General features: G+C 37.4%; 1 protein-coding gene and 1 pseudogene across 4 annotated transcripts in view; one reads left to right on the top strand and one right to left on the bottom strand.

The window, feature by feature from the left end:
* TENM3 (teneurin transmembrane protein 3) overlaps nt 1–22,967 on the top strand; it is a 2,338,142-nt gene that overhangs the window by 2,158,707 nt on the left and 156,468 nt on the right. For all 4 annotated transcript variants that reach the window (XM_073219194.1, XM_073219195.1, XM_073219196.1 and 1 more), the window contains one exon: nt 16,183–16,420. In XM_073219194.1, the coding sequence (XP_073075295.1) occupies nt 16,183–16,420 (238 nt within the window). The remainder of the gene's footprint in view (nt 1–16,182; nt 16,421–22,967) is intronic.
* Nucleotides 1,138–2,730, bottom strand: LOC108402684 (T-complex protein 1 subunit zeta pseudogene; annotated as a pseudogene).

The raw sequence follows: 22,967 nt of genomic DNA, 5'->3' as shown, positions 1-22,967 counted from the left end.
GTCAATGTGTCTGTGAGTAAGTAAAATGACGTATATTGTGCAATTCGCAAAATGAGTTTAATAAACCTTAATGAATGTAATTTTCCTTTGTGGATTCCTCCCTCCCATGTGACCTCGCTTTTGTATTCAGGATCTGTGAAGTTACATTGAACCTAGATTTTTAGTAACTCCCTTTTAGGTTTTTAGTCACTCCTTTCTGGAATTACTGATTAAACTACTGGTAGCTTGCAAAGAAACATAAAATAGAGGAAAAGTATGTAATTCCTTTTTTTTCCAGTGAAGAGCATTAACTTTTAATCACATGGTATTTTTGAGGATCAGGGGTTAAAGGAATTGTTATAGACTGGATATGGACGTGTTGGAATGCTTTAAAAATCAATTCTAGCTAATGGAGAAAATGTTTCTAAAGTGAACTCTGCCATTCCTTCAGTGAACCACATACAGCAAAAAAAAAAAAAAAGAAAAAAAATACAAGTAAACATTGAAAGAGAGGCAAGCTCTTCCTTATAGAATTAATGAGAATTGCAGTGACCTGCCATGGGGAATTTGAATTTGAAAAACCTTTTCCATCTGCATTATCCCCTGATGTCTGAAACCAGATAAGTAGACTCTAATTTTAAATGTGCCATTATCCAAACAAGATGAATATGCAGGGCAATGCTGGATAAGAATGTCGATCTTAATGTTAATATTTTTATTCTCCTTTATAATAGACACATAGTTGGCAGAAGCCTCATGTCTGCGAGGTCCCTAAAGACCACAGCTACTAAGGAGAGTTGTAGCCAGTGTATCTTATATCAACTATGGAGATAGGGGACCAGGGGAGACACATCCCAGAATAAACCTCTTGCTATTATCCTTTATAACGTTCTTGATCAGTTGTTTTGTCTTCAGTAGGTTTTGTTTTGTCTGTCAAGGAATATTTAATAACAAAGTATATAACATATGCCTATCTCTAGCTTGTATTTTTATATCACTGACATAGAGCAAAACACTCTTCATTGGGTAAAAAATGTATGCATTTCAGTGCAGTTTAAAAAATACTGTAACTAGAATTTCATAACTTCAAAATTTGAATAGGCAGCAGTGTTCTCTCCTTTTTTTCATATGGAAACAAAAATTCCTCTGAAAATCATTTTAGGCTTGGACAAAAATTCCATGGCTCTGTTACTAGGATCACTCTGTAGTCTTCATGATTCAGATGCTACAAGGAGTGCTTCAGTTCAACCTTTTAGAGAAGATATTTCAACTTCCATGATCTCACCAACCAGCAGAATGTTGGTGGCAGTCACAGCACGGGAGTGGAGACACTTTCTTTACGCAGTAGTTTTCCCAGACCCCCTACTTCTGCTGTACCAGTGACTCACCTGTGTTCAAGTCCACACTCCCAAGATGACCTGATTCTGAATAATCTGCTTGCGCTTCATCTACTGTTTGCTGAAGGTCAAAACCAGAGTTCTGAGGAAGAACCTTAGGAATAATGAGCGATGCCTCAGCAAATGCTTGACCTCCAAGCTGGGCCCTGCCCTTTACCCGGGGGCTTATATTTAATCAGGATTTCTGCCATTGCCCCTTCCCTACACTAACACCTTGAACTACACAACCACCATCAATAGTGTTCTTAACAGCCCTCAAGCCATCTCGGTTTTGCATCTTTGATTTGAGTTAGTACATGCTTATTTGGTCCTTTGACCAGTAATGTTAACAGTGTAAAAATTGTTCCATTTGTCAATAAAGGTGAACTTCCCTTCTCCTAATGTATACTCCAGACAAGTCCTTCATGTCCCAAACATGCGGAATGTAGGTGATCAAAAGAATGTAAAGGTGTCCCACCCCAAGCAAGAGTCAGCCTCTCCCTTTTTCCCCTTGTAGCTCTGTGCAGAGCCAGTGTGCCGTCTTTTGCAAGAGCATCTAAGGAAAAGGGCTCGATTCCCTTTTGATTAATAACAACAAATCCTTTGCCTGAATCACCACAGACTTTTTCAGTTGTATTATTTTTTACGCTTCTTCAATGAATTTTCTTTTAGCTTCTATTAGTGTCTCTCTGTGCTCTGCACTATTGTAAATAAAAAAAGAAAAAGAAGAAGAAAGTCAGAATTCACTCATATTTTAAGGACACATTGTATGTGAGGATGTGTGTATCCCTACACTTTTTCATATCAGGGTACCGTGCCCCATGGTCCAAAACAAGACCTCTGATTATGCTTGTATCAGCTTCAGATTTATGTTTTATCTCCATGCTCCCCACCTTGAAGAGTTCAATAGGTTCGTCTTGATTTCCAGGGGCCAAATGGATTCCACTACAGCTTCCGTTAAGACGTCAGGAAGTTCAGCGGGAGCATTAGTATGTAGGGAAGTTCTGGCCACATCTGTTCAATGTTTCCCTGTCCGTCCCTTTGCTTACTTTGACTTGTTCCAAAAGCTGAAGTGCCTTTTCCTTTGCAGCTTCAAATCCTTCCGTTATTATTCTGGGATGACGACCCTCAGATATCTAGAGATCTGCCTGTTTCAGCAGCTCTCCAGTGATTAGGACATTGGATGGGTACCATCACTGGTTATGTTATCCTGGGCTGTTCCTGCTTCAGCTATTAAGGAAGCTGTTAGGTATTGAATTTGCATTTTTTGAAGCAGTGCGTTGCCATCTTTAGTCAAGCTGATGTCTCCTGCACCAGAAACAAGCATCTTCGTGATGCCGTGATTCCCCAGGCTGGTTCTCAGCATGTCGTGCAGCCCCCGGGCTGTGCTGGTGTTACCTGCTAATGCTGCTATCTCAGGCCTCCTCCACCCTGGGGGTCAGGTCATGGCCGTCATAACTGACCCAGCAGAGAAAGAAGGGGACATCTGCAGTGTAGAATGTCCCAAGCCTGAGCAGATTCATATGTTATGAAGTTCAAAGTGATAAAGCATAACAGCATTAGAGAGTTAAAGTCAGCAACCAAAGCTTTAAACTGCATGTGTATGGACACAAAAACACACATACACACACTTAAAATACTATAGAATTATGGATTTTTTAAAAACAAAAAAAGCCCTTTGATATCAGATTCTATCTCCCTAATTGTATAGCTAAAAGGAACCAAGACTGAAACAGTAAAACATGTTAAAGGTAGAGCCACAACTTATAAATATGTTGGATTATATTCGAAGCAAGAAATACATGTATATATCGAATGTACAAATTGCCTTTTTTTCAACAATTGTTTTCTGTGTCCTCTTCATTTATATGTAAGATTCTGTTATTACCCTTGGTCTTGAACAAAATGAAAATTAGTTGTATTTGATGTGCTTGAGTTTCAAGACTTTTGAAATTAATGTCAGGACACTGGATTCCTCTTAAAAATGAACAGTTATATTTTAAAATTTAAACAATAAAGCATACTTTTGTCACACACTCCATCAGCATTCATTACATAGTGCACACTATATCCACATACAATGTATTTTTCTTGCTAGGCAGATAACGTACATGCTTACTGATGAATGCTTCGTGAGCTATGTGTTTGGTGCATATTTTGCATATATTATAATAAAATGATTTACAAAAATATTTGAGTAAAGCAGATATCTTCAAGACTATGCAAATGGAATGCAACAGATTCAAATAGGTTTTTTTATTGATAAGTAGTCTGATAATGTAAGTTGCACCTCCCTTTTAAGAATCATAATGATTTTCAACAGAAGGGCATATTTATTGTAAATCCTAAGCAGTCTTCCTGAAACCTGAAAAAGATTTGTGAAAACAGCCTGCAATAAAAATCACACACGCTTCATAAAACACTACTTGATAGATATCACTTGCACCATTAAGAACTAAACGACAAAGGATGTAATTTCAGTTCTGGCATGCAATATTAATCGAAAGCCTTTAAAACATCTTGCTGATGGGAGCTATGACAACGTGACATTGAAGAATTATGAGCTAAAGACATCTATCTTAATCAGATTTTCAAAGTAAATGCCATAAAACGTAGTTGTTTCATTCATCTTTACATTTTCAAATGTTCTGATGGGAGCATCATTTTCTTGTGTGTTGCTTGAAATGCAAAGAATACAAATTCAATACCTAATGTATGATTTCACTATATAAGATTGAAGCAGATTTTAGCCAGGCAGCCTGCACACAGAGAATCATTTCCTGTAATATGTAATAATACTTTCGTTCCATCTTTTGTACTAGTGTATTATCCTAACTCAGGACTCTAAATAGCATTGAGATACTTTTGAAAAATAAGTTTGTGTTTATCTTCCTTTATAAATTTAGAAGTGACAATGGAGTGTTTTTAAAGTCCTCCCTGTCGGAAAACATTATCTTATGGGTGTCACACCAAAACATCTTTGACAAAAAAAAAAATGGTAAAAATAAATTTTTATAGCTTTATTTGAATAAATGGGATAAATCTAGAAAATAAGACCCTACATTAAAATAGCACTTCATCGTTTATGAAAGTACTTCAATATACCTTATCTCTTTTATGCCTCACAACATTTTTGTATAGGAGAGTTTGTTATCCCGGTTTGCAGATGCGGAATTGGAGAATTTAGAATATGAAATTAATTTGCTCAAGTTACATGGTTACTAAACTTGAAACAGGGAGCTTAAACCCGGGTGTTATGGACCAAATGTTTGGTTCCCCCAAAGTTCATACCTTGAAGCCTTGACACCTATGTGACTGTATTTGGAGATGGGAGGGCTAAAGAAGAAACTAAGGTTAAGTGGGATCATAGGGGTAGGACCTTCATCCGGTAGGATTAGTATCCTTAAAAACACAGGAACCAGAGGGCCGGCTTCTCAGCACCAGAGTGCGGGGAGGAGGCAGCTGTCCACAAGCTGGGAAGCGAACCCTCCCCGGAAGCTGACTCCCAGACCTTGATCCGGGACTTCCAGCCCCCAGACTGAGAGGAAATACATTTCTGTCGCATAAGTCACCGTATGTGGTATTTTGTTGTGGCAGCCTGTGTAGACTACTCTTTACTCATCTCCACTGTAAAACCAGTGCTCACTTACCTCTCTATGAACATCTTAATAAACTGGCACTAAAATATGTGTAAATTTAAGAAATAACAGATCAAAAGACCTACGAAAGAATACCTTACTTTCCTTTTGAACCTCTATTTTGATTGAGAGAAAGATTTCTAGTGGCGCTGAGCATCCTGTAGAAAGATGCAGTCTTCCCGGCTCACTACTATTTTTAAATGCATGACAAAGCCTTAGAAAATACTGATCGTTAATCTCCCAAACAATAACAGTACCTCACATTTGTGTAATGCTTTGCAACTTACAGAAAGAGCGCTTTCGTGTCCATGATCTCATATTGATGTTGGTTTTCATAATATCTCCTGCTTTTGGTGCCATCCTGCTTTCCCATTCGTGCTCAGTCATTAAAGCAGCAGAAACTATATATTGGGAAGAGGCTTTTAGTGTTATAAACACACACACAAATAGTATCCCCAAAGTACTAATGACAGAGAAGGGAATTCAGCGAGTAGGCGTGTGTCCGCTCACACTCTGACTCGACCTCCCTTTTAATCAGAGAGCATCATTGCCTGGTTTATGCTTACCAGCCCCTGAAGTAGGCTGCAGGTACCTAGTATTTTATGTTTGGAATAACACACATCTCTGCCACAATCAGATTAGGAGGAGATTTGATTCCATTTCAGTGTAAGACATTTATGGCCAATATGGACTCAATCAAGTACAGGTAATGAATATGATAATTGAACAATATGCAAGGAAAATATCAATGGCGAACTTATAATATTTGGGGGCAGACAAGATCGGTGAGGTTGTTGGACACTTTGTGTGTTTCTGGCCACTCATTTTTCCTTGAGTTAGTGAAATCACTTAAAAAACAAAAATCAGAAAAAGGTTGAGGTAAAGTAGTCTGCATCTCCTCTTTCCTAAAATGGATTACAAATGTATTATAACTGGCATCATAACTTCTAAAAAAATGATCAGTTTTACTAAGGTTGAAAATTGCATGCCGCTTTTTACATTGCTTTTCATGAGCGATTTTAATACTGAAATCTGAAGAAAAGTTGGCCAGTTAGCTCAGTTGATTAGAGTATGGAGCTGAGAAATTTGATTTTGATTTTAAATTTTAAATTGGTATAAAATGATTGGGACTATGCATACCTTAAGATGTTCCTAATTATAACATAAGGTAATATAGAGTGGTTTTTCTTACAAACAAAATTATGAATTTTAATATTTAGAACACGATTATACGGTAGGTATTTATGGCATGAATTAATATGGTGGAAGTTTCGTAATATTTACATTTGAAATAAAGCAGTTTTTTACTATATGTTCTTTAACTGTTTTATATGTATAACTTACAATAATATGATTTTTTAATTACCTTAAAGTTTTACTATTTATAAATAAGCTAATAGGTTTCCAGAAAGATATTATATAGTACCTAAAAGAGAATTTTAAAGCTGAAAACTTGAGAATAAATTGCTTGAGCCCACCATAACCCCACCATCACCATTTTTTTTTTCTTACACAGGAGAAAAACTGAGGCCCAGAAGTTAGTTGGTTTATATGCGGTTACATTTCATTAGATAAAATGAGCACTAAACCCTGTGTCTCCTTTATCCTTTTCTAGTTCTTTCTTCTATACCAGATGCTTTCTTTGTGATAAAGAATATGTTATCTAAAAAGCATAGCAAATTCTGCATTATTCGGAATATCCAATTTGCTTCTCTTTTTCTTTATAGGCCTCTTATCACCTAGTGATAGCTTTCAGTTGCCTTGAAGCCTGTCTTTATCCATATAACAAATATGTGCTCTATTTATATCATTTCATATACTCTATATAAAGTCAATAAAATTTAATTGCACTAAAATCAAATGCTCATTAGGTAATGAGAGAGGAGAAAAGTGTTTATTGATTATATGTCAACAATTCTTTACTGTCAAGATCGGGACAACTTCATCCTTTTTTTGCTTACTCTCTCAGGTAAAATGTTTTTAAATGGGTAGAAGGACTTCCTGATCTAGTGAGAAATTTTAAAGGTATTTTTAAGCAACTTTCTATGCATGTATAAAGATGAGCTTTATGTATATTTCTGTAAGAAATTATTATGCTAAACTAAGAATTCCATAAGGGATATATGTCTATGGCGTTACCTGTATTAAGTATATTAAAAGATCAACTATTTTAACAAGCAAAAGGTACCCATGTACATTTGTTTCCACCCACTCAATTTGGTTAGGGTGCTTGACATTTTAGATTAACAGCACACTTTGGAGCAGCAATCATAGACACCAGAATCTCTTTAAGGAGGAGTTATTGCCATTCAAGAGAAGTTACCTTTTAAAAAAAATCATAATCAAAAAAAGCTGTTATCCAATAACAAAAAGAGAGAAGAATGGATATAATTCATATGAAATGAGCGGGAGATAAGCAAGTCCATGTTCTTTGTGATTTGACAGCTATACGCATGGTATTAGGAACTTCGGAGAAAGTTCTCTAACTTTAAAGAAAACTGTTCTTGCCTTCTAGAACTCTCACTGGGTGTATATTTTTCATTCTTTCCTTTTTTGTCTTTGAACTATTCTTTCATATTTAAGTACTCTTGATCTTCCAGATGCCATCTGAGTGACTTCCCAGATCTCTTTTCCAGTTCACTAACCCTCTCTACAGTTGTGTCTGATATGCTGTTAAAACCATCCAATAAGTTTGTAGTTTCAGTGACTGTGTTTTTCTTATCTATATGCATTCTACTTTAAAAAAACTGCTTTTTTCCCATCATGCCTTATTCTTTATGGTTTTAAGTCTTCAGTCATTCTAAACATGCTCATAGTTTTATCTGATGGCTATATTATCTGACATTTTGAGGGAGATAAATTTCTGCTGTTTCTTTTGTCTAGATTTTTGGCTCAAGGTGGTGGTTTCCTCTTAAATTTTGTGATTTTAGATGGAAAATTCATTGAAAGCCAGATTTTTCTTTGAAAATCCTTTGTGACTTGAGTTGAGGACTTGTCTAAAGCTTTGCATTTGCTTTTGCCAGGCACCCCAGGGAGGAACATTGCTGATGCAGGATAACCTGCAATATTAATTTCTTGGCTTTGGGTTAAGAACTATGTTGGCAGTAGAAGTTTCAACCTCATACTCCAACCCTAGGGAAGCTCAAGCCAGTGGTCAAAATTTTCAGTTCTTCTCTTCCCCATCCAAAGCTTAAGACAAATTACAGCAAGATTCCTTATAGTTGCATTGGCAAAGAGAAGATATTTAAGGTCTACTCTTAGAAAAAGGCTATAGCTCTTCAAGGATCCAGACCTTTTGTAAGGGTCTTAGTAACAATTGAGGCATTATCTCTTGTCATTTTCTTGTACATTAAAAAGATTTCAGAAACTAGCAAATCTCTTCAGAGAAGCTAAGTGTCAGCTCAGCTCACATGCTCTCAACACTTTTTCTCTCCCCTCTCTTTCTGGCCCATCCTTTCTCTCCAGTTCAGTTATATTAACCTAAAGTATACGTGCTAGGCTGATATTGTTGGCTGTGTGGTTCTCTGCTGTCCCGTCAGTTGCCTGGAACAAGGCCTGGCAAATGTTAGAACATTCACTAGGTACACTAAAGGGATGAATTCAAAAGGCATTTATTTATTTTATTTTATCCAGCAGTTCTGGGTATTTTTATGGCAAGGGAGTTGACAGGTAATCTAAGTTGCCACGTTGCTTAAAGCAGAAGGTACAATGGATTCTCCAAGAAAAAGAATGCAAAGATTTAAAGAATCATACCTTGATGTTTTCTTCTAATCCTCATTTCAAGAAATGATCGTAACGAAACTAAACCAAATCCTCTAACTCAATAAGTACAGTAAATCAGTTCATCTACAGTCACTTAAATAATACCCTCTGTTCAGTACATGCTTCCTTTTCTACCTTCTCATTTATCTCATTTTTCATACACAAGTGTCTTTATATAAACACCCTTACAATCACTTGTCTGATGGTGAAGGTGATAAGAGCAATATTATTTACTTACATAGCATTTTATGGTTTTTAAAACATATTTTTACTTTCATTTGAATTGCATGCAACTGTCTGAAGTTTACAAGTGACAGATAATTCATGGAGAAAATTTTTACCCAGTGCTGTATTTTAACTAAAACCTTGCAGAGGTATATAAATGGGCAATTCACTTTCAAACACTTGACTTGTATGAGAATCACTAGTTAAAATAATGAACCACGGGAATAAGTTGATGTGAAAGTGATTTTCTGAATGAGGTGAGGTCTTTATTTTCTAATTTCCACTAGGTGGTTAGCTTGGCGGGGGGCAGGTGTTGGTAGGGTAGGTAGGAAAAGGAGAAAAGAAAGCATGCTGAGTATCTAAGTGTTTTTGCTCTAATATCAGCTCCACTGAGTTGTCATCTGACAAAAAAAAAACATATATTTCCATAGCTCAAATTTTTCCCATTTAGAAGGAAAATTTTTACTGCTTAATTTTTTTTCCTCCTAGGGAAGTAGTGACAACTAAATGTCTGCTGTATATGAAGGTTTTCTGGACAAAGCAGACATTTTTATACATAATTTACTATTTTCAGTGTCATCAAAAATTTTGAATTTATAATACACTCTTCCTAATGGCTCTTGAAATGTAGCCAGGTGAGGGAGGCATTATTACCTAAATTTGCCATTAGAAAATCAAGAGAAAGCACTTTCCAGATGGTCACAGAGTTAGTTGATAATAGAATAAAAGATGCTCAATCTAAGAATCAGATGGGGATTTTCAAACTCAAAAGAAAACTATGATCTGGCCCTTGTGCACTTGGTCCATCCCCTCCAAGCTCTGATCACTGTCGTTAAAACTAATACAGTAATAAAATAAACAGCAACCAAAAAGTTTTACATGTTTTGTTTTAGAGATCCATTTTAAGAAAGAGGCCAGTTTTGAAGAAAACTCACGTTTTATTTGAGACAGGTAGGAGGAGGTGAAGACACAGCCTGGAAGTCAAGTGAGAAAGAGCTTATTGTATGATTCAGAAACAAAGGCTTTCACCCCACCTCAGCTGATCACCGGTGAATGGGCTTAGGCTCCTTCGAAGTTGTTTGTCTAGATCAGCGTGGTCTGCGTATCGTATTATAAACTCTTAGAGAGCCAGAACCCAAATTTATTCATTTATTCAAGTTGCTGGTGTCAGTATGCAAGTGTACCCAAGCCATAGGCAGGTGAACGCCCAGTAGGTGTTTTGTGTGACAGTGTTTGTTCTCTGGCAGATCAGTCAACTTAAGAACATTTCTGTTCTGTTCTGTTTCTCTTTCTTTCCCCCTCTTCTCTCCGCCTCTCCCCATCCCATTTGCCTTTTGCTAGCACTTCACTCAGATGGCACAGAATTATTTTAAAGCAGCACAGCTCTGAGCTCCCCAGCTCCTCTCTCTCTATTCCAAACTCGAGTATTTCTTCCCTGAGGACCTATGCAAACCACCCACAACTGTGACCAGGGAAGGAAGAGGTGGCCCCGAATCAGGAAGGATGGGGGTGGTGACACCAGCTCAAAGCTCTGCCAGCAGGTGCCCTCCTCACCTCTCATCTCTGGCTCCCATCTGTACCTCCCATGCGTCCGCATGCACACGTCCTCACAGAAAGATATTTTTACCTCCCAGCAGGTATTATTTTCTCTCCTTGCTTTCCAGTTTGAAAGTTCATTTCCACTCTGCTCCCCAAAGACCACAGCTCAAGGCTGTAAACAAGAGCTGGGGATTGCATCGCACATAGCAGTCTGGAAGCTGTCGGGAGTGGCTTTTAATTAAAAAAAAAAAAAACCCTCAAACCAGCGAATATGCCCAGATATGTTCAAACACCAGGTGTTTCTTTTCTTTTTCTTACTTAAAAATTGTATTTGCCTGAGTCTGGTCATACTGGGTGGGGAAAAAAAGAGATACCACCCAGCTGCACGACTATGAGATTCCCCCTCTATGGAAACTGGCAAGATGTCAGTTCGGTTTTGATTCCTATGACATTTCGGATCTTTGTTTTGTTATCTGCTAGAGGAGCAGCGCTTCCTCTTCAGACCTATTTGATTGTATGTTCTTACTTGTGATAATGGTATTAGTTGCTGAAGAGACTCTTCAATTACTTTGCATTTCCTTATGATGTTTGGCCCTGAAGGGAGTTGTTTCTCCCCTACCACTAATAAGTTACCACTTAGCCCTTAAATGCCAGACACTATATCTTTTAGATCCTTTAAATAAGTACTGTAAAATAAATGAAGCTCAGACATGTAACGTATTCAAGAAAATATCCCATTGAAAAATAAACATCCCGTATTATTGTCATTTCTCACCAAGGCCCCTTTCACCCCACTGATTCGTAACAGCACAGTTTCTGTGCAAGAAAATTGCCAGAAGTTTCTTTTCTTCCCCCCTGCAGAGCTCAGTTAATATGCCTTCCATTTGCTTGGAATTGGGGGGTTCTCAGTTGCTTAAACTGGAATCTATCCCATCGTCAAATAGCTTCTGTGCCTCCTGCTTTCGTGGTCTAATACTAGTGAACACACCTCATTCAGTGCGCGTGTACCATGACCCAAGTCATTGCCCGGTGCCAAGTAGGTTGAAAGTCACAGCCTTACATGACCCTGTTGAAGAGCTAAATTCTTTGGTGGCAAAAGTCTGAGCAAAATTCAAAGTCTTATCTATCTAATGTTTATTATTAATAGAATGTGTTTTCAAAAGTATCTGCTATACTTTTTATTCAACTTACGAAATAAAAACAAGCAACTGTTAGGCTGTCGTGAAAGCACATGAACGGTAGGAAGTTGTCAAGAGGAAGGCAGAGTGAACTGAGTAGAGGCACTCGTTGGTTTTAATACATGATTTCTAGTAAAAATTGTGCTAATAATTTTTTTTTAAAAAACGGAAGAATATTTTGAAAAAATATTCTATGCCTTTTCTGGAATATCTAATTTGGGGCATTTCTAGTCATATGCTTTAAAGCACAAGGAAAACATAACTGTGTTTGGTAATCTGTGACGTACACTTTATACATTGTTTCATTTCTTGTATGTTTATGTTTTATATAGTCCTAAATATTTTATGTAATATTTCCATTATTTGCATGCCATAAAAGGTAGGTTTTAAAATCAAAATGTCTGCTATGGTTCCATAGTATTTATGGAATGTTAAATATTCCCAAAATCTGTTTTCTGAGGTGAGTTACATGGTACCCTGCCTGGATGAGATGACCCCGACTCCCCCACCAAGGTGCCATTACTGTGTAAATGTCACCAACCAGGCAGCACATTTTTGGAATCTTTCAGGTAAAAGGCGCAGTGAAGATATGCAAAAGTCCTAAGAAATTTAAGTTAGAGTCCCTATCTTTCATGATGTAAGGATTCAGTTGGGGATATAAAACATGTTTGCAAATTACCTTGCAATTAAAGGTGATACGGGCATTCTCCACTTTTTAACACATCTATACTTTCTTCATTGAATTCTTCATGAACAGTCATTCATTCAACAAATATTGGTTGAGTATCAATCCTTGTACGGTCCTTAGGGGTTCAAAAGTGAATTAGATGTGAACCCTGCCCATGGAGAGTCCACCAGGGAACATGAGACCTATAAAATTAATTATAATACAAAGACGAAAGTGAGAAAAGGCATGGTTGAAGTACTCTGAACAGACTCCAAGAAGAAATAATCGGTTGTTACTTGAAGAAAACAGAAAGGATATCATCTTTCTTAGAGGTTGAAGTCCATAGGGTTTGGCTACAGAAAGGGGAAGAAAACCTCTTTGCAGGCAGAAGTGATGACGCATTAAGTGGGAAGGTGTAGGGTAGACGGTGGGTACAGCAAGCTTGACTAGAACAAAGAGACATGAGGAGGATTCATGAGGGAAACGTTTGCAAAAATATTTTGGGGCACCTTTGAAGAAATGTAACACTCACGTGTATAGTTCATTGTATGTTTTGTAGGCATTAAGAAGCCCTTTGGAATTTTCTGGGAGGAAAATGACATGTTCAGAATTCTGTTCCTGGAGCATTAAGCCTGGTGACCCTGTGAGGTCTAATTGTCCCATTTGCAAATGCAGACTCAGTATATTCAAAACTTTTTCTGAAGCCAGTGCAAAGCCTGTATCAATGGATGAGCTTAAAGCAAAACAAAATTTTTATATTAAAAATACTCCAAGTCATGTAACTGATAATGTTCCTCTCTTTGGGTTAGCAACAAGATTAGTAATTTAGAGCCAGATTTGTATCCTACTTTAAAAATGTAGAGAACTATATACACCAGGCATTCGGTCCACTACCATTGCTTCTGGCTTTATCTTCCCTTCCGTTTTCTTTTATTCTATCTCCCTTTGTAGCTATGTTTAATTTGATTTTATCTTGTTATGTTTCATAAATTATTCTATCTTGAATAGGTTGGTATGGCTACATACTCCAACTACTTCTTATGTCCAATAAGCCCAGATTTCTAGAACTAGAGTTGACCTCCCAGTGAATCCTCAGATTTTGCTTCTATTTGGGGGCAAATAGAATTTAAATTTCCAACCATCCATCCTATCTCACTGAGACTCTTCACTTCCTCTGTTCCACCCGATTTTAGATTGAATCTCACTTTCGTTATCTCATTTTGTTTTATTGGTAGGCCACCTGGTAGGTAATGTAGTCAAATGAAAAGAAGTCCAAGCAGAGAGAACCCAGTATGCTTAAATAACCTGGGTAGGTAACTGCAAAGAGTGCAGAGCTCTGCACGATGTCTCGTGCATTGTCAGTTCTCGATAAATACTTGCTACGTGAGTGAGCACACCTGGAGAAGAAGGCTGCAGCAACACTGTGTCTGAAACCTTAAAAGGAAAATTTTTCCCCACAGTTTATGTTTTGTTTAAAGAATAAGAATCGTCATTCAACATATTGAAACATGTCATTTTATTTTCAATAACGATTTTAATATTCATAGTGCTTTTTCCATTAAGGACTGCTTTCATTGACTTAGCATATCCTTGGAACCCTAGAAGCCTGATAAAGATGGGTGGAATAAATGATTGTGTGAATAAATGAATGAATACATTTCCTGGAATCCTTAAATTGCACTAATAGTTAATGGGGCTGTATTGTTTCCTGTATTACAAATGAAAAAAATGAGGCTCGCTGTCATGATGCCTGACCAAGTTGGGAATTAAATTTAGAATTCTGACTTCTACTGCACTGCTGTTTCCTCGACATAGTATAATATCTAATATGTAATTCATTCTATAAAACATGTATTACATAATGCCATTCTTTCATGGAGTCATGCTTAAATCATGGAGTTATCTGACCCATCCCTCTCCTTCTTTTAGGCACAATCTTAACATCTTTCCCTTTGAAATGTTCCTTCCTTTTCTCTCTTGATTTCCATTCCATGGACACCAACCTACTCTAGGCCCTTAAAACTGTACCTTGTTCTATCATCCTATGAGCAGGTTCTTGAAATGTTCCTTAAACTCATCTGTGGGATTCTAATCATATGCAGTGATGCTGGGGAAGGCAAAGCTAATTAATTGTATGATACCTGAGTAATAAATCTTCCATGAATTTTAAACTTTTAGTTTTTTTCTTACTATCCCAATTAAAACTGCATGCACTACTCTAACCCTATCATTCCCTCAAAGGCTAATTGCAATTGAACTAAGATTTAGACACACATAATTTTTCACGTGCACCAAAGCAGTGGACCACCCAAGATTTTGGTAGTTTCTAGGAAGCAAGATCTTCAAGAATAGAGACTTTCAAAGAAGCACCTCTGTTTCATATATTTAGGTGTTTTCTCTGTCCCTCATTTCAAAAGTAAGAAATTATTAGTTGTAAAATAATAGGATACAGGTTATTACAGACCATTAGATAGATTCAGTAATTACTGATAATATATGCTATTAGGGGAGTTATTTTAATTGTTAGACCCAATAAAGAGGTTTGATAATAAATCTTCAAACAATTACATTTCATGCATTCGATTCCTGCAACCAAAATTATAATGTTAGGCTGTATTTGGCTTCACAATCACTGCTGGAGTTCACATTATAGATGAAAGATAGTCCCTGTGTTTCCTGTTCTCTTCTAATACTTGCATTTATATTAGCATGATTGAATACATCATTTTAAAATTATGTTGCACTTTGAGCTGCCTTCAGTAAAAAAGCAGACATTTTATGTGTGTGGCACCATAATAAGTTTAGCATTAAATTAAGGAGTCGTCAGTCTGTTTGCTAAAATGTAGTATTTATGAATGCCGGTGTGTCCAAAGCTAGGTAATGAGACTGGAAAGTAAGCCTCCAATGTTACAGTCATATAGGAATTTTAACTTACTACTTAGTAGCTTTAAAGAATGGTTATATCCTAGCATTGTGTTTATATTTTGAGGTTGCTGGATCCTTTATGATTCCGTTTTGAAAGAAAACGTGTGCCGCCGACACCATGGCATGAGTCGCTCTGGTCAGCTATGACTTCGTCCAAAATGTAGTTCCACTGCACACTGTGAAATTGGAAAATCTGTTCTGTGTGTGTTCTAATGGATGTAACGGTCATTAAGTATATGAGGCTTCTGACGTTGTAATCAGATGTGATTCAGTCTGTTAAATATCCATGAAACAACATCTGCTTCACAGAGTGACCTTCTGCTAAAGAATACTTAGCGTCTATTAGTAGATCATAATGCAGATCTGCCTTATTTGAAATGCACTAAACTAGAGTAGTCTACTGCTGTTTAGCAGCTAGCTTGTAATAATTTATTGCAGTTAAATAAAGCTTAAAAAAACTCCATTAAATAATTATAGGGATTATATGCATTTCGCAAACCTTTGTGTTCTACTGAAATTACCCATTTAATTTCAGGGTTGGTTTGTTAAAAAAAAAGCTGCAGTCTAAAGGCACATTAGGGGAGCTGTCAGATACTGTTTTCTGTAGGTGTTAATAAAGCCAGATGAAAAAAAAAAACAATCTGAAACAAATTAAAACCAAAAGCAATTTTACCATCTGTTGTATATTAATTAGTACTTTGTGTATCAAGGGTAAACTTGCTCTTAGAGAATGTCACTGAACACCCGCTTAATAGAATAATATGCAGATTTATTAGGTTATGCAGTTTTTAATTCTAATTCATTGACAGCAGATCCCCAAGAAATTGGTAATGTGTAAAGATACGTATGTACACATACATACATATGTAATGAATTTTCTTTTCTTTTTTCAGAGCAACCTGCAAACAGCCAAGGCCAGTCCACCCTGCAGTCTTTACCACCTCCCCATAAGCAGCACTCTGCACAGCACCACCCATCCATCACTTCTCTCAATAGGAACTCCCTGACCAATAGAAGGAACCAGAGTCCGGCCCCGCCGGCTGCGTTGCCCGCCGAGCTGCAAACCACACCCGAGTCCGTCCAGCTGCAGGACAGCTGGGTCCTTGGCAGTAATGTACCACTGGAAAGCAGGTAACTCCGGGGTGTGAGGCACACAGCCACTTGGTGGGGCCACACAGAGTAGCTGCACAGAGGATGCATATTCCACAAAAAGCCAGTGAGCCATATTTGTCGCCATCGAAAATTTAAACTAGCCCAACCCTTCCCTCGCTAGGAGAAGTGTGCCATGGTCACATGTTCTGCGTTTTGTCATCTCTAAGAGCAGTCCTAGATTCTCAGTAAATTTTTAGTGGCTGGGCCAGGGCATTTGCCCATCCTTTTCACACATGTGGAGCCTGCAGGAGATGAGAATAAATGGCTTCAGAGAGACTCGAAAAAGGTTGGAGATGTAAAATGTAATGCTCAGTCCCATATAGCTTGAGTCAGTGAGCGTGTTTAGCACCTGCTTGGTCCACAGACTACGTTTTGCCTGTTGCATCGTAAAATCATCATGGATTCCCAAGTATAACCCTTAAGCACAAGTCAGATACTGTTTGGGGTATTTTAGTTTCTTGCCACGTAAGAGGGACGAGACCTACTCTCTAAGGTTCCTTCCGGCATTGTTTCCTGAGACAGTCAGCTCATTCCGAGTTCTGTTAGGCAGGCAGGCAGTTCTGTTTTCTTGATGAACTGAAATCTCCATCCCTGAAACTTAACGTCCTCTGGCTTTAATCACACAGCTAGGAGTCCAGCTATACGAAATAACTTTGCCCCATTTCGAAAGGATGTCCCCGGGGCGTCTCCCAGTCTTCCCTTCCGGAGGCTTCAGCAGCTCAGTACTCTTTCTGTGTACGTGTGGTGGTGTCTCCAGGAGGTTCTTAAATTCTGACTTTAAGCACAGGTTGCCCCGCGGGTGGCAAGCTGCTCGCACAAAAGTATAGTCAGTAAGAGCCATTTTAAGCTAGTGCATTTCATTTTTAAATATCTGCAGCTAACAAAGTATTTTACCTTCTTCCTTTGGATAGAACCACAAGTCTGTGTCTCTTTATATCACGTGTTACACAATCAAAGAATATAGTGTGCAATCTCATGAGTCTCCTATTGGCAGCTTTGCAGCAAAGGTCCCCTAACATGCCTCTTGGTATTTATGTTTTCCCTTCCCTAAGCTTCCAGTAAGCTCAGAGAAAAAGTATCATAACCACATAAAAGCCAGAAAACAGAGGACTCTGGACACCCTGGGAGAATGTGCCCCAGATGCCCTGCCCTGTAAAGCCCCTGGCTAATGTCAGCATTTAAATTAGCTTCTGGATGAAGAAAGGGGTCTCACAATAAATAAATTGCTTTTTTTTTCTGTTTTGGCCGTGAAATGCATGATCTAAACCAATTCTGCCCCGAGGATGAGCCGGCAGGAGGTCCTCACTGTTAGTTGTTAGCAGTAAAAAGATTTCTGTCTTTTATTTCATTTTTGACCTAAGAACAAAGGTCCTAAGAACTCTAGTCTTTTTAATCTGTAGCATCGGCCAGGAGTAGTTGGGAATTAGTGCTTATTTTGTATTATTGGACACTCTTCTGGGAGAAATTAGAAAAAGAAAATACAGGAGAAAGAGGCAAACAGTATGTTTCTTCACTTAAGACAAAGAGTCTTGTATACAGATTTTTTTTTTCCTGAGGTTATTAGCACAGAGCTAAACTTGGCCAGTGTAATTAATTAGCCCACACTGAACAACTAATCAACACTAATTCACTATTGTCATTTGGAAAAATTTTATTAGGAAAAAAACATAATTTTCCAGCTGAGTCATCATATCGAATATGGATAATTGCATTGTAGTTGACAGTAATTGTCCTGACAAATATTTATGAAATACGTCCAGTGAAGTCATCAGAAAAGAGTTTAATTTGAGCAACATTGTGGAGCAACGAAACCTCAAAAACTGTCAGTAGGGAAGCTGGTATTCCCTGAAGCTATGCCTTATCGTGAAGATAGTTGAAATACTTTGGGGGAAACATAAGATGTATTCTGGATATTCCCATATTGTAGTAATGAGTTTTGGTTGGTAGGAAGTTAGGAAAGAAAGTTGCTATTTAGAGGACAACCGTTGTAGCCATATTTGAAATTGTAGCTGATTTCTCTATATTCAGACCATAAAGGAAATCATTCTCAAGGTGATTCAAAGTGATATTGTTTGAAATTCTATTTCAAAGCAATGCCATTGGTGGCACCCTCAGTGAAATTGCATTTTAAGTTTTATGAATTGACATAGGAAGAAAATCTACCAGTTTATAGTATCTCCCTAATATATATATATATATATATATACACATACACACACACACACACACACATATATATATATGAATAAGATATATATGGATCTAAAAATTGTGTGTCATGCTAAAAATTATCTGTAGTATAGTTTTGGTATTTTCTCCTTTTCCAATATTCACATATGAAAATATTTCTAATCAAAAGACAGAGAATTTCAGCTTGCACGTACTCCATGAATCCACCTGAGCAGCGATGTGAAAATCTCACAGTATACTGACATAGCGCTACTGGGGTTTCTTTATTAGTCTCACTTGGGTTGGAACTCTTGAGGTGAAGAACCAGTCTTACTTGTCATTGATTTTTCCTTTTTTAGTTAAGGTTCCCTATTGAGTACGATTCTCAAACTCAGTGTTAGCTGTATTAACAGCTTTATCCAGACTTGTGTCTGCCTTTAACTAGTTTTTATTGTCATAACTTCACCAATTAGTTATTTTTATACATATGCTCATTTTACTGACTCTCACTTTCTGAACCTGTCATTTAAAGGATATAAGCTATAAAATATGAAATCCGGGTATGTGTAGACAAGATGCTGTTTTTTTCTGTCTCCTCACCTTTTCTCCTTTCATCATATGTTGATAACAGTTGGTTGCATGTAACAATCCATGAAAATCTCAGTAATGTGCACACTTACAGTTTGTGAATTACTACAGAAAACATAAAAGATTTTATGCCATGTTCTGTTTCAGTATAGCTTTCATTTTGATTTATTAAATATTTTTTTTCACCAGCATTTTCTTGCTTCCATAAAAATGCTGATTTCCTTTCTCTAATGAATTTAACATTTGCTGCTGCTAGAAACAATCAATATGACTGTGTACTTTTCATTTCTAGTCAGTAAATGGAGTAGTTCTGCCCTATAATCTCCAGTGAGTTGCAGGCCTGCTAGAATCACATGAAGATCCACACAAGCGTTTGAAGTTTATAAGCAAATCCTTATTATCTTATCTGCTCCTATAAAGTACAACCAGCACCTATATATAATACCAATACCTGCTTAGAATTTTCCTTAAAATTCATTTTCTTTGAGCTCACTGTTCATAATACTTTGTATAATTCACTTCTAGGGCATCTGATAGCCTATAGCTCATCCTTTGTTTATTTTATACTTTAGCTGCTTCAGTGCATAGCAATAGCTGCTACCAGAATATAGAGCAACTGAGAAAAAGCTTAGGCTTCATCAGGACAGCAGCACTTCAAGGTGTGGGTGGGACAGTAACTCTCTTTGAGAAGCCCTGACCTTCAGCAATTGTAAAGTTAATTGTCTGCAACTTCTTCGTTTATATATGTGAATTAAGTAGCTTCATAGTTACCTATTAGATGTTAACAAAACGGTTCATTTGTAGGCATTTAATAAAAGATTTATGAAAGTCTTGTTTTATTAGGAAGTCTACTTTGGCATCGGTAGGTCATCAGTTTTGTTCCCATGGCTTTCTACCTCGTAGTTCAGTAATGCTTTGCTAATTATTAATGTATGAAATTGCATATTAAATCACCTTTTTATTATTGCATTTTTAATTTAAATATCGAGATCTTCCGGGCTGATTTAATGTGAGCTCAATTGCTGGGTCTTTAAAAAAAATACCTACATGGAAGTATTATTTACTGAATTAAGATATTCTCTCTCCTCCCCTCTCTTATCTCCACTCTACACCACCCCAAGGAGGAGCAAGACAATCATACGAGCATCTGGTCTGCGTCAGCCTTGCCTATTAGGAATCTAGACAGCAGCCTACACGTTATGGCCGTAGGGTGCCAGGGGAGACTCTTGAAAAATCACCCTTCCACGTCGGTGCTGATGACCAACTACCTTTAGCGAGGAAGGAAGTAATAAGATTCTCGATAACTAAACATGTAGCTTTAAGTGAAATATCCCTGGGAAAGTAATCCACGGACTTAAGCTCACTGCCTGATGCCATATCCTTTTGTTAAAGATAGTTTGGGGAGACCCAAGGGTACCTGTGGGGAAATAGGAAATCACAGAATGTGGAAAGGAGATGCAAAAATGAAGAAGCCAGGGTTGCTGAGCACAAAGTTCAAAATTGGATCTGGGCCTAGGCTAAGCAACTATTTTCTTTCCGAATCGATCTCCTTTTGTTAAAAACAACAATAAAAAATACCCGTAAGCTCATAAAATTACATACTAATGAATAGTAAAAATCTGTTTCTCGATCTCTTCAAATATTTCACGTTTAATAATATATGGTATTTCCTAAAAGATCATATAGGGATATGCGTGCATTTGTTAGAGTGATAGTTAGAAATGGGAAGGGAGATGGAATGTGTAAGGATTTGCTAGGTGCTATTTATATTTCAGGCTTATTTCAATTTGGGGCTTAAAAACGTTGGTCTCAGTGAAAGGGGAATCATTCAAAAAGCTACTGTCTTCCTAATTCAGTGCCTAAGCTCTATGGTGACTATAAAATCTATCATCAAACCAGGACGATTTGAGAATTGAGAGCTGATACATGAACAGTCCAGGAGTAAACCGAGGCTGTCCTGGGCAAAGAGGGGTGCATTGCTAACCTACTAAGTGTTGTTCCCAGAGTTCAGTTGCATTTAAGCTCATATTTTCCTGTGCCTAAGGCAAATAAGAAAGAGACAGAGATCAAATGAGAGAAAATCAACAATTGGTTGAATACGGGTGTGAATGCCAACCTATACTTTTCTAGTTTCTGTTGCCAACATATAGCAAATATTTGTCAACCCCTTCACAGAAAAAGCGTCTGCTGTCTTCCAGATACTGTAGTTCCTAAAGTAACACAGTACCTATTTGTCTTTGTTTCAAGACAACAAGAGGGAGTGTACCTTGAAGCCAGCATACTGAAGTTTTTTTTCAAAAAATTCAGATTTAATTTTCAGACATAAAATATTAGACTGCCAGATGAATTGCGTGTTCACTAGCAATGTAAAACAAAGATAAAATCTGGCCCTGAATTTACTTGAAAAATGGACACCGTGTGTGTCCAATAGCATTGTCATTTGGTTTCTACAACCTTTCTCTTACACTGAAATAGCGACCTCCCTCAGAAATAAATTCTGAGATGCAGATTCAGAAATGATGGCTAAAATAAGTGGAAGGAGACGCATGATGTTTAAAATGCGAGAGTATTATGAACCAATTGTAATGCTACCCCCTCTCCCTGGCGGGGTAGCACGCATCATGCCAGCACTTAGAGGGAGAAGGTAGGTGTGCGTTGATGGACATGCATTCTAAAATGAAGGTCATTTGGGGGGGTCAATATTGATCTATATTCCTGAATAAAACCTAGCAGAGTCTAGTGGGGATACAAACACAGTTTAGCATCCTGAGAAGGTATGCTGTGGCCAAGAAGACCTGGCTTTTCATCCTACATCCATCATTTAAACTCTCTCTGTGATCATCTCCCAGTTAGTTCAGTCTGAGGTCGGTTTCCGCTGCAATAACAATTCCTGTTCAAAATAGTGTTGTGAGTATTAAATGAAATCATGTTTATAAAATATCTGGCACATGATAGGTGTTCCATAAAGATTTTTAAATATGACCAAATAGTAATAATAATAATGATGATGATAATAGCAATAACCACTCTGAAGGATAAGGTAACCTAATTGGTTAACAGGTAACCAAATATCTTTTATTATCAAGAAGGTCTCTTGTCTGCAATGAATAGGAAAAATATTTGTCTTAACTAGAATATTAGTGTCCAGCTTATCTTGTGTTAGGTCGGTCAAACCTAAACCACAGTTTTACCAGAGTAATATCTCTTGGTTTTTTTCACTATTCCCATCATGCACCAAAAAGTAGGTGGATTTTGCAGGTAAGAAGCCAAGTCTGTTAATTTAGTTCTTGAGAAGAAAAAAAAAAGTCTTCAAATTATAAGGAAAGGCAGCTATTATTATCCTTGAAACATCTAATTAACTGAAGTAGTAAATGTTTGGAATGAATCAGTACAAAGCCTCGATAGGTGCATTGTCTCCACATCTGTCAAAAGTGAGACCTCGGTTTTATTTCAGGTGTTGAAAGCTGTAGGTGCCTTTTGAGCACAAGAGTGGGAGTGTTGTTTTGTTTAATTGAGGTGAGCCAGTTTCTTTTTAATAGCAATTGAGACACCAAGAAAGTGGTCTTAAATGATTCTTGAAGCCATAATTCCCACAAATTGCAACTACTATCTACTCTGATAATGTTTGGTTTGGGATAACCAGCAATCTGTATAAAATATTCATATATGATAATCTTAACTTCCATAGTACCTAGAAAAGTGGATTCTTAATTACGTCTACCACAGTTCTAGTCACTTCTCTGAATGTGGTCCAAGTGGAAGGTCATCA

This window comes from Manis javanica, chromosome 12, assembly GCF_040802235.1.
Source record: "Manis javanica isolate MJ-LG chromosome 12, MJ_LKY, whole genome shotgun sequence".
Classification (NCBI taxonomy): domain Eukaryota; kingdom Metazoa; phylum Chordata; class Mammalia; order Pholidota; family Manidae; genus Manis; species Manis javanica.
Note: the sequence above shows the minus strand (reverse complement) of the source record. Positions and strands in the feature narration are given on the sequence as shown.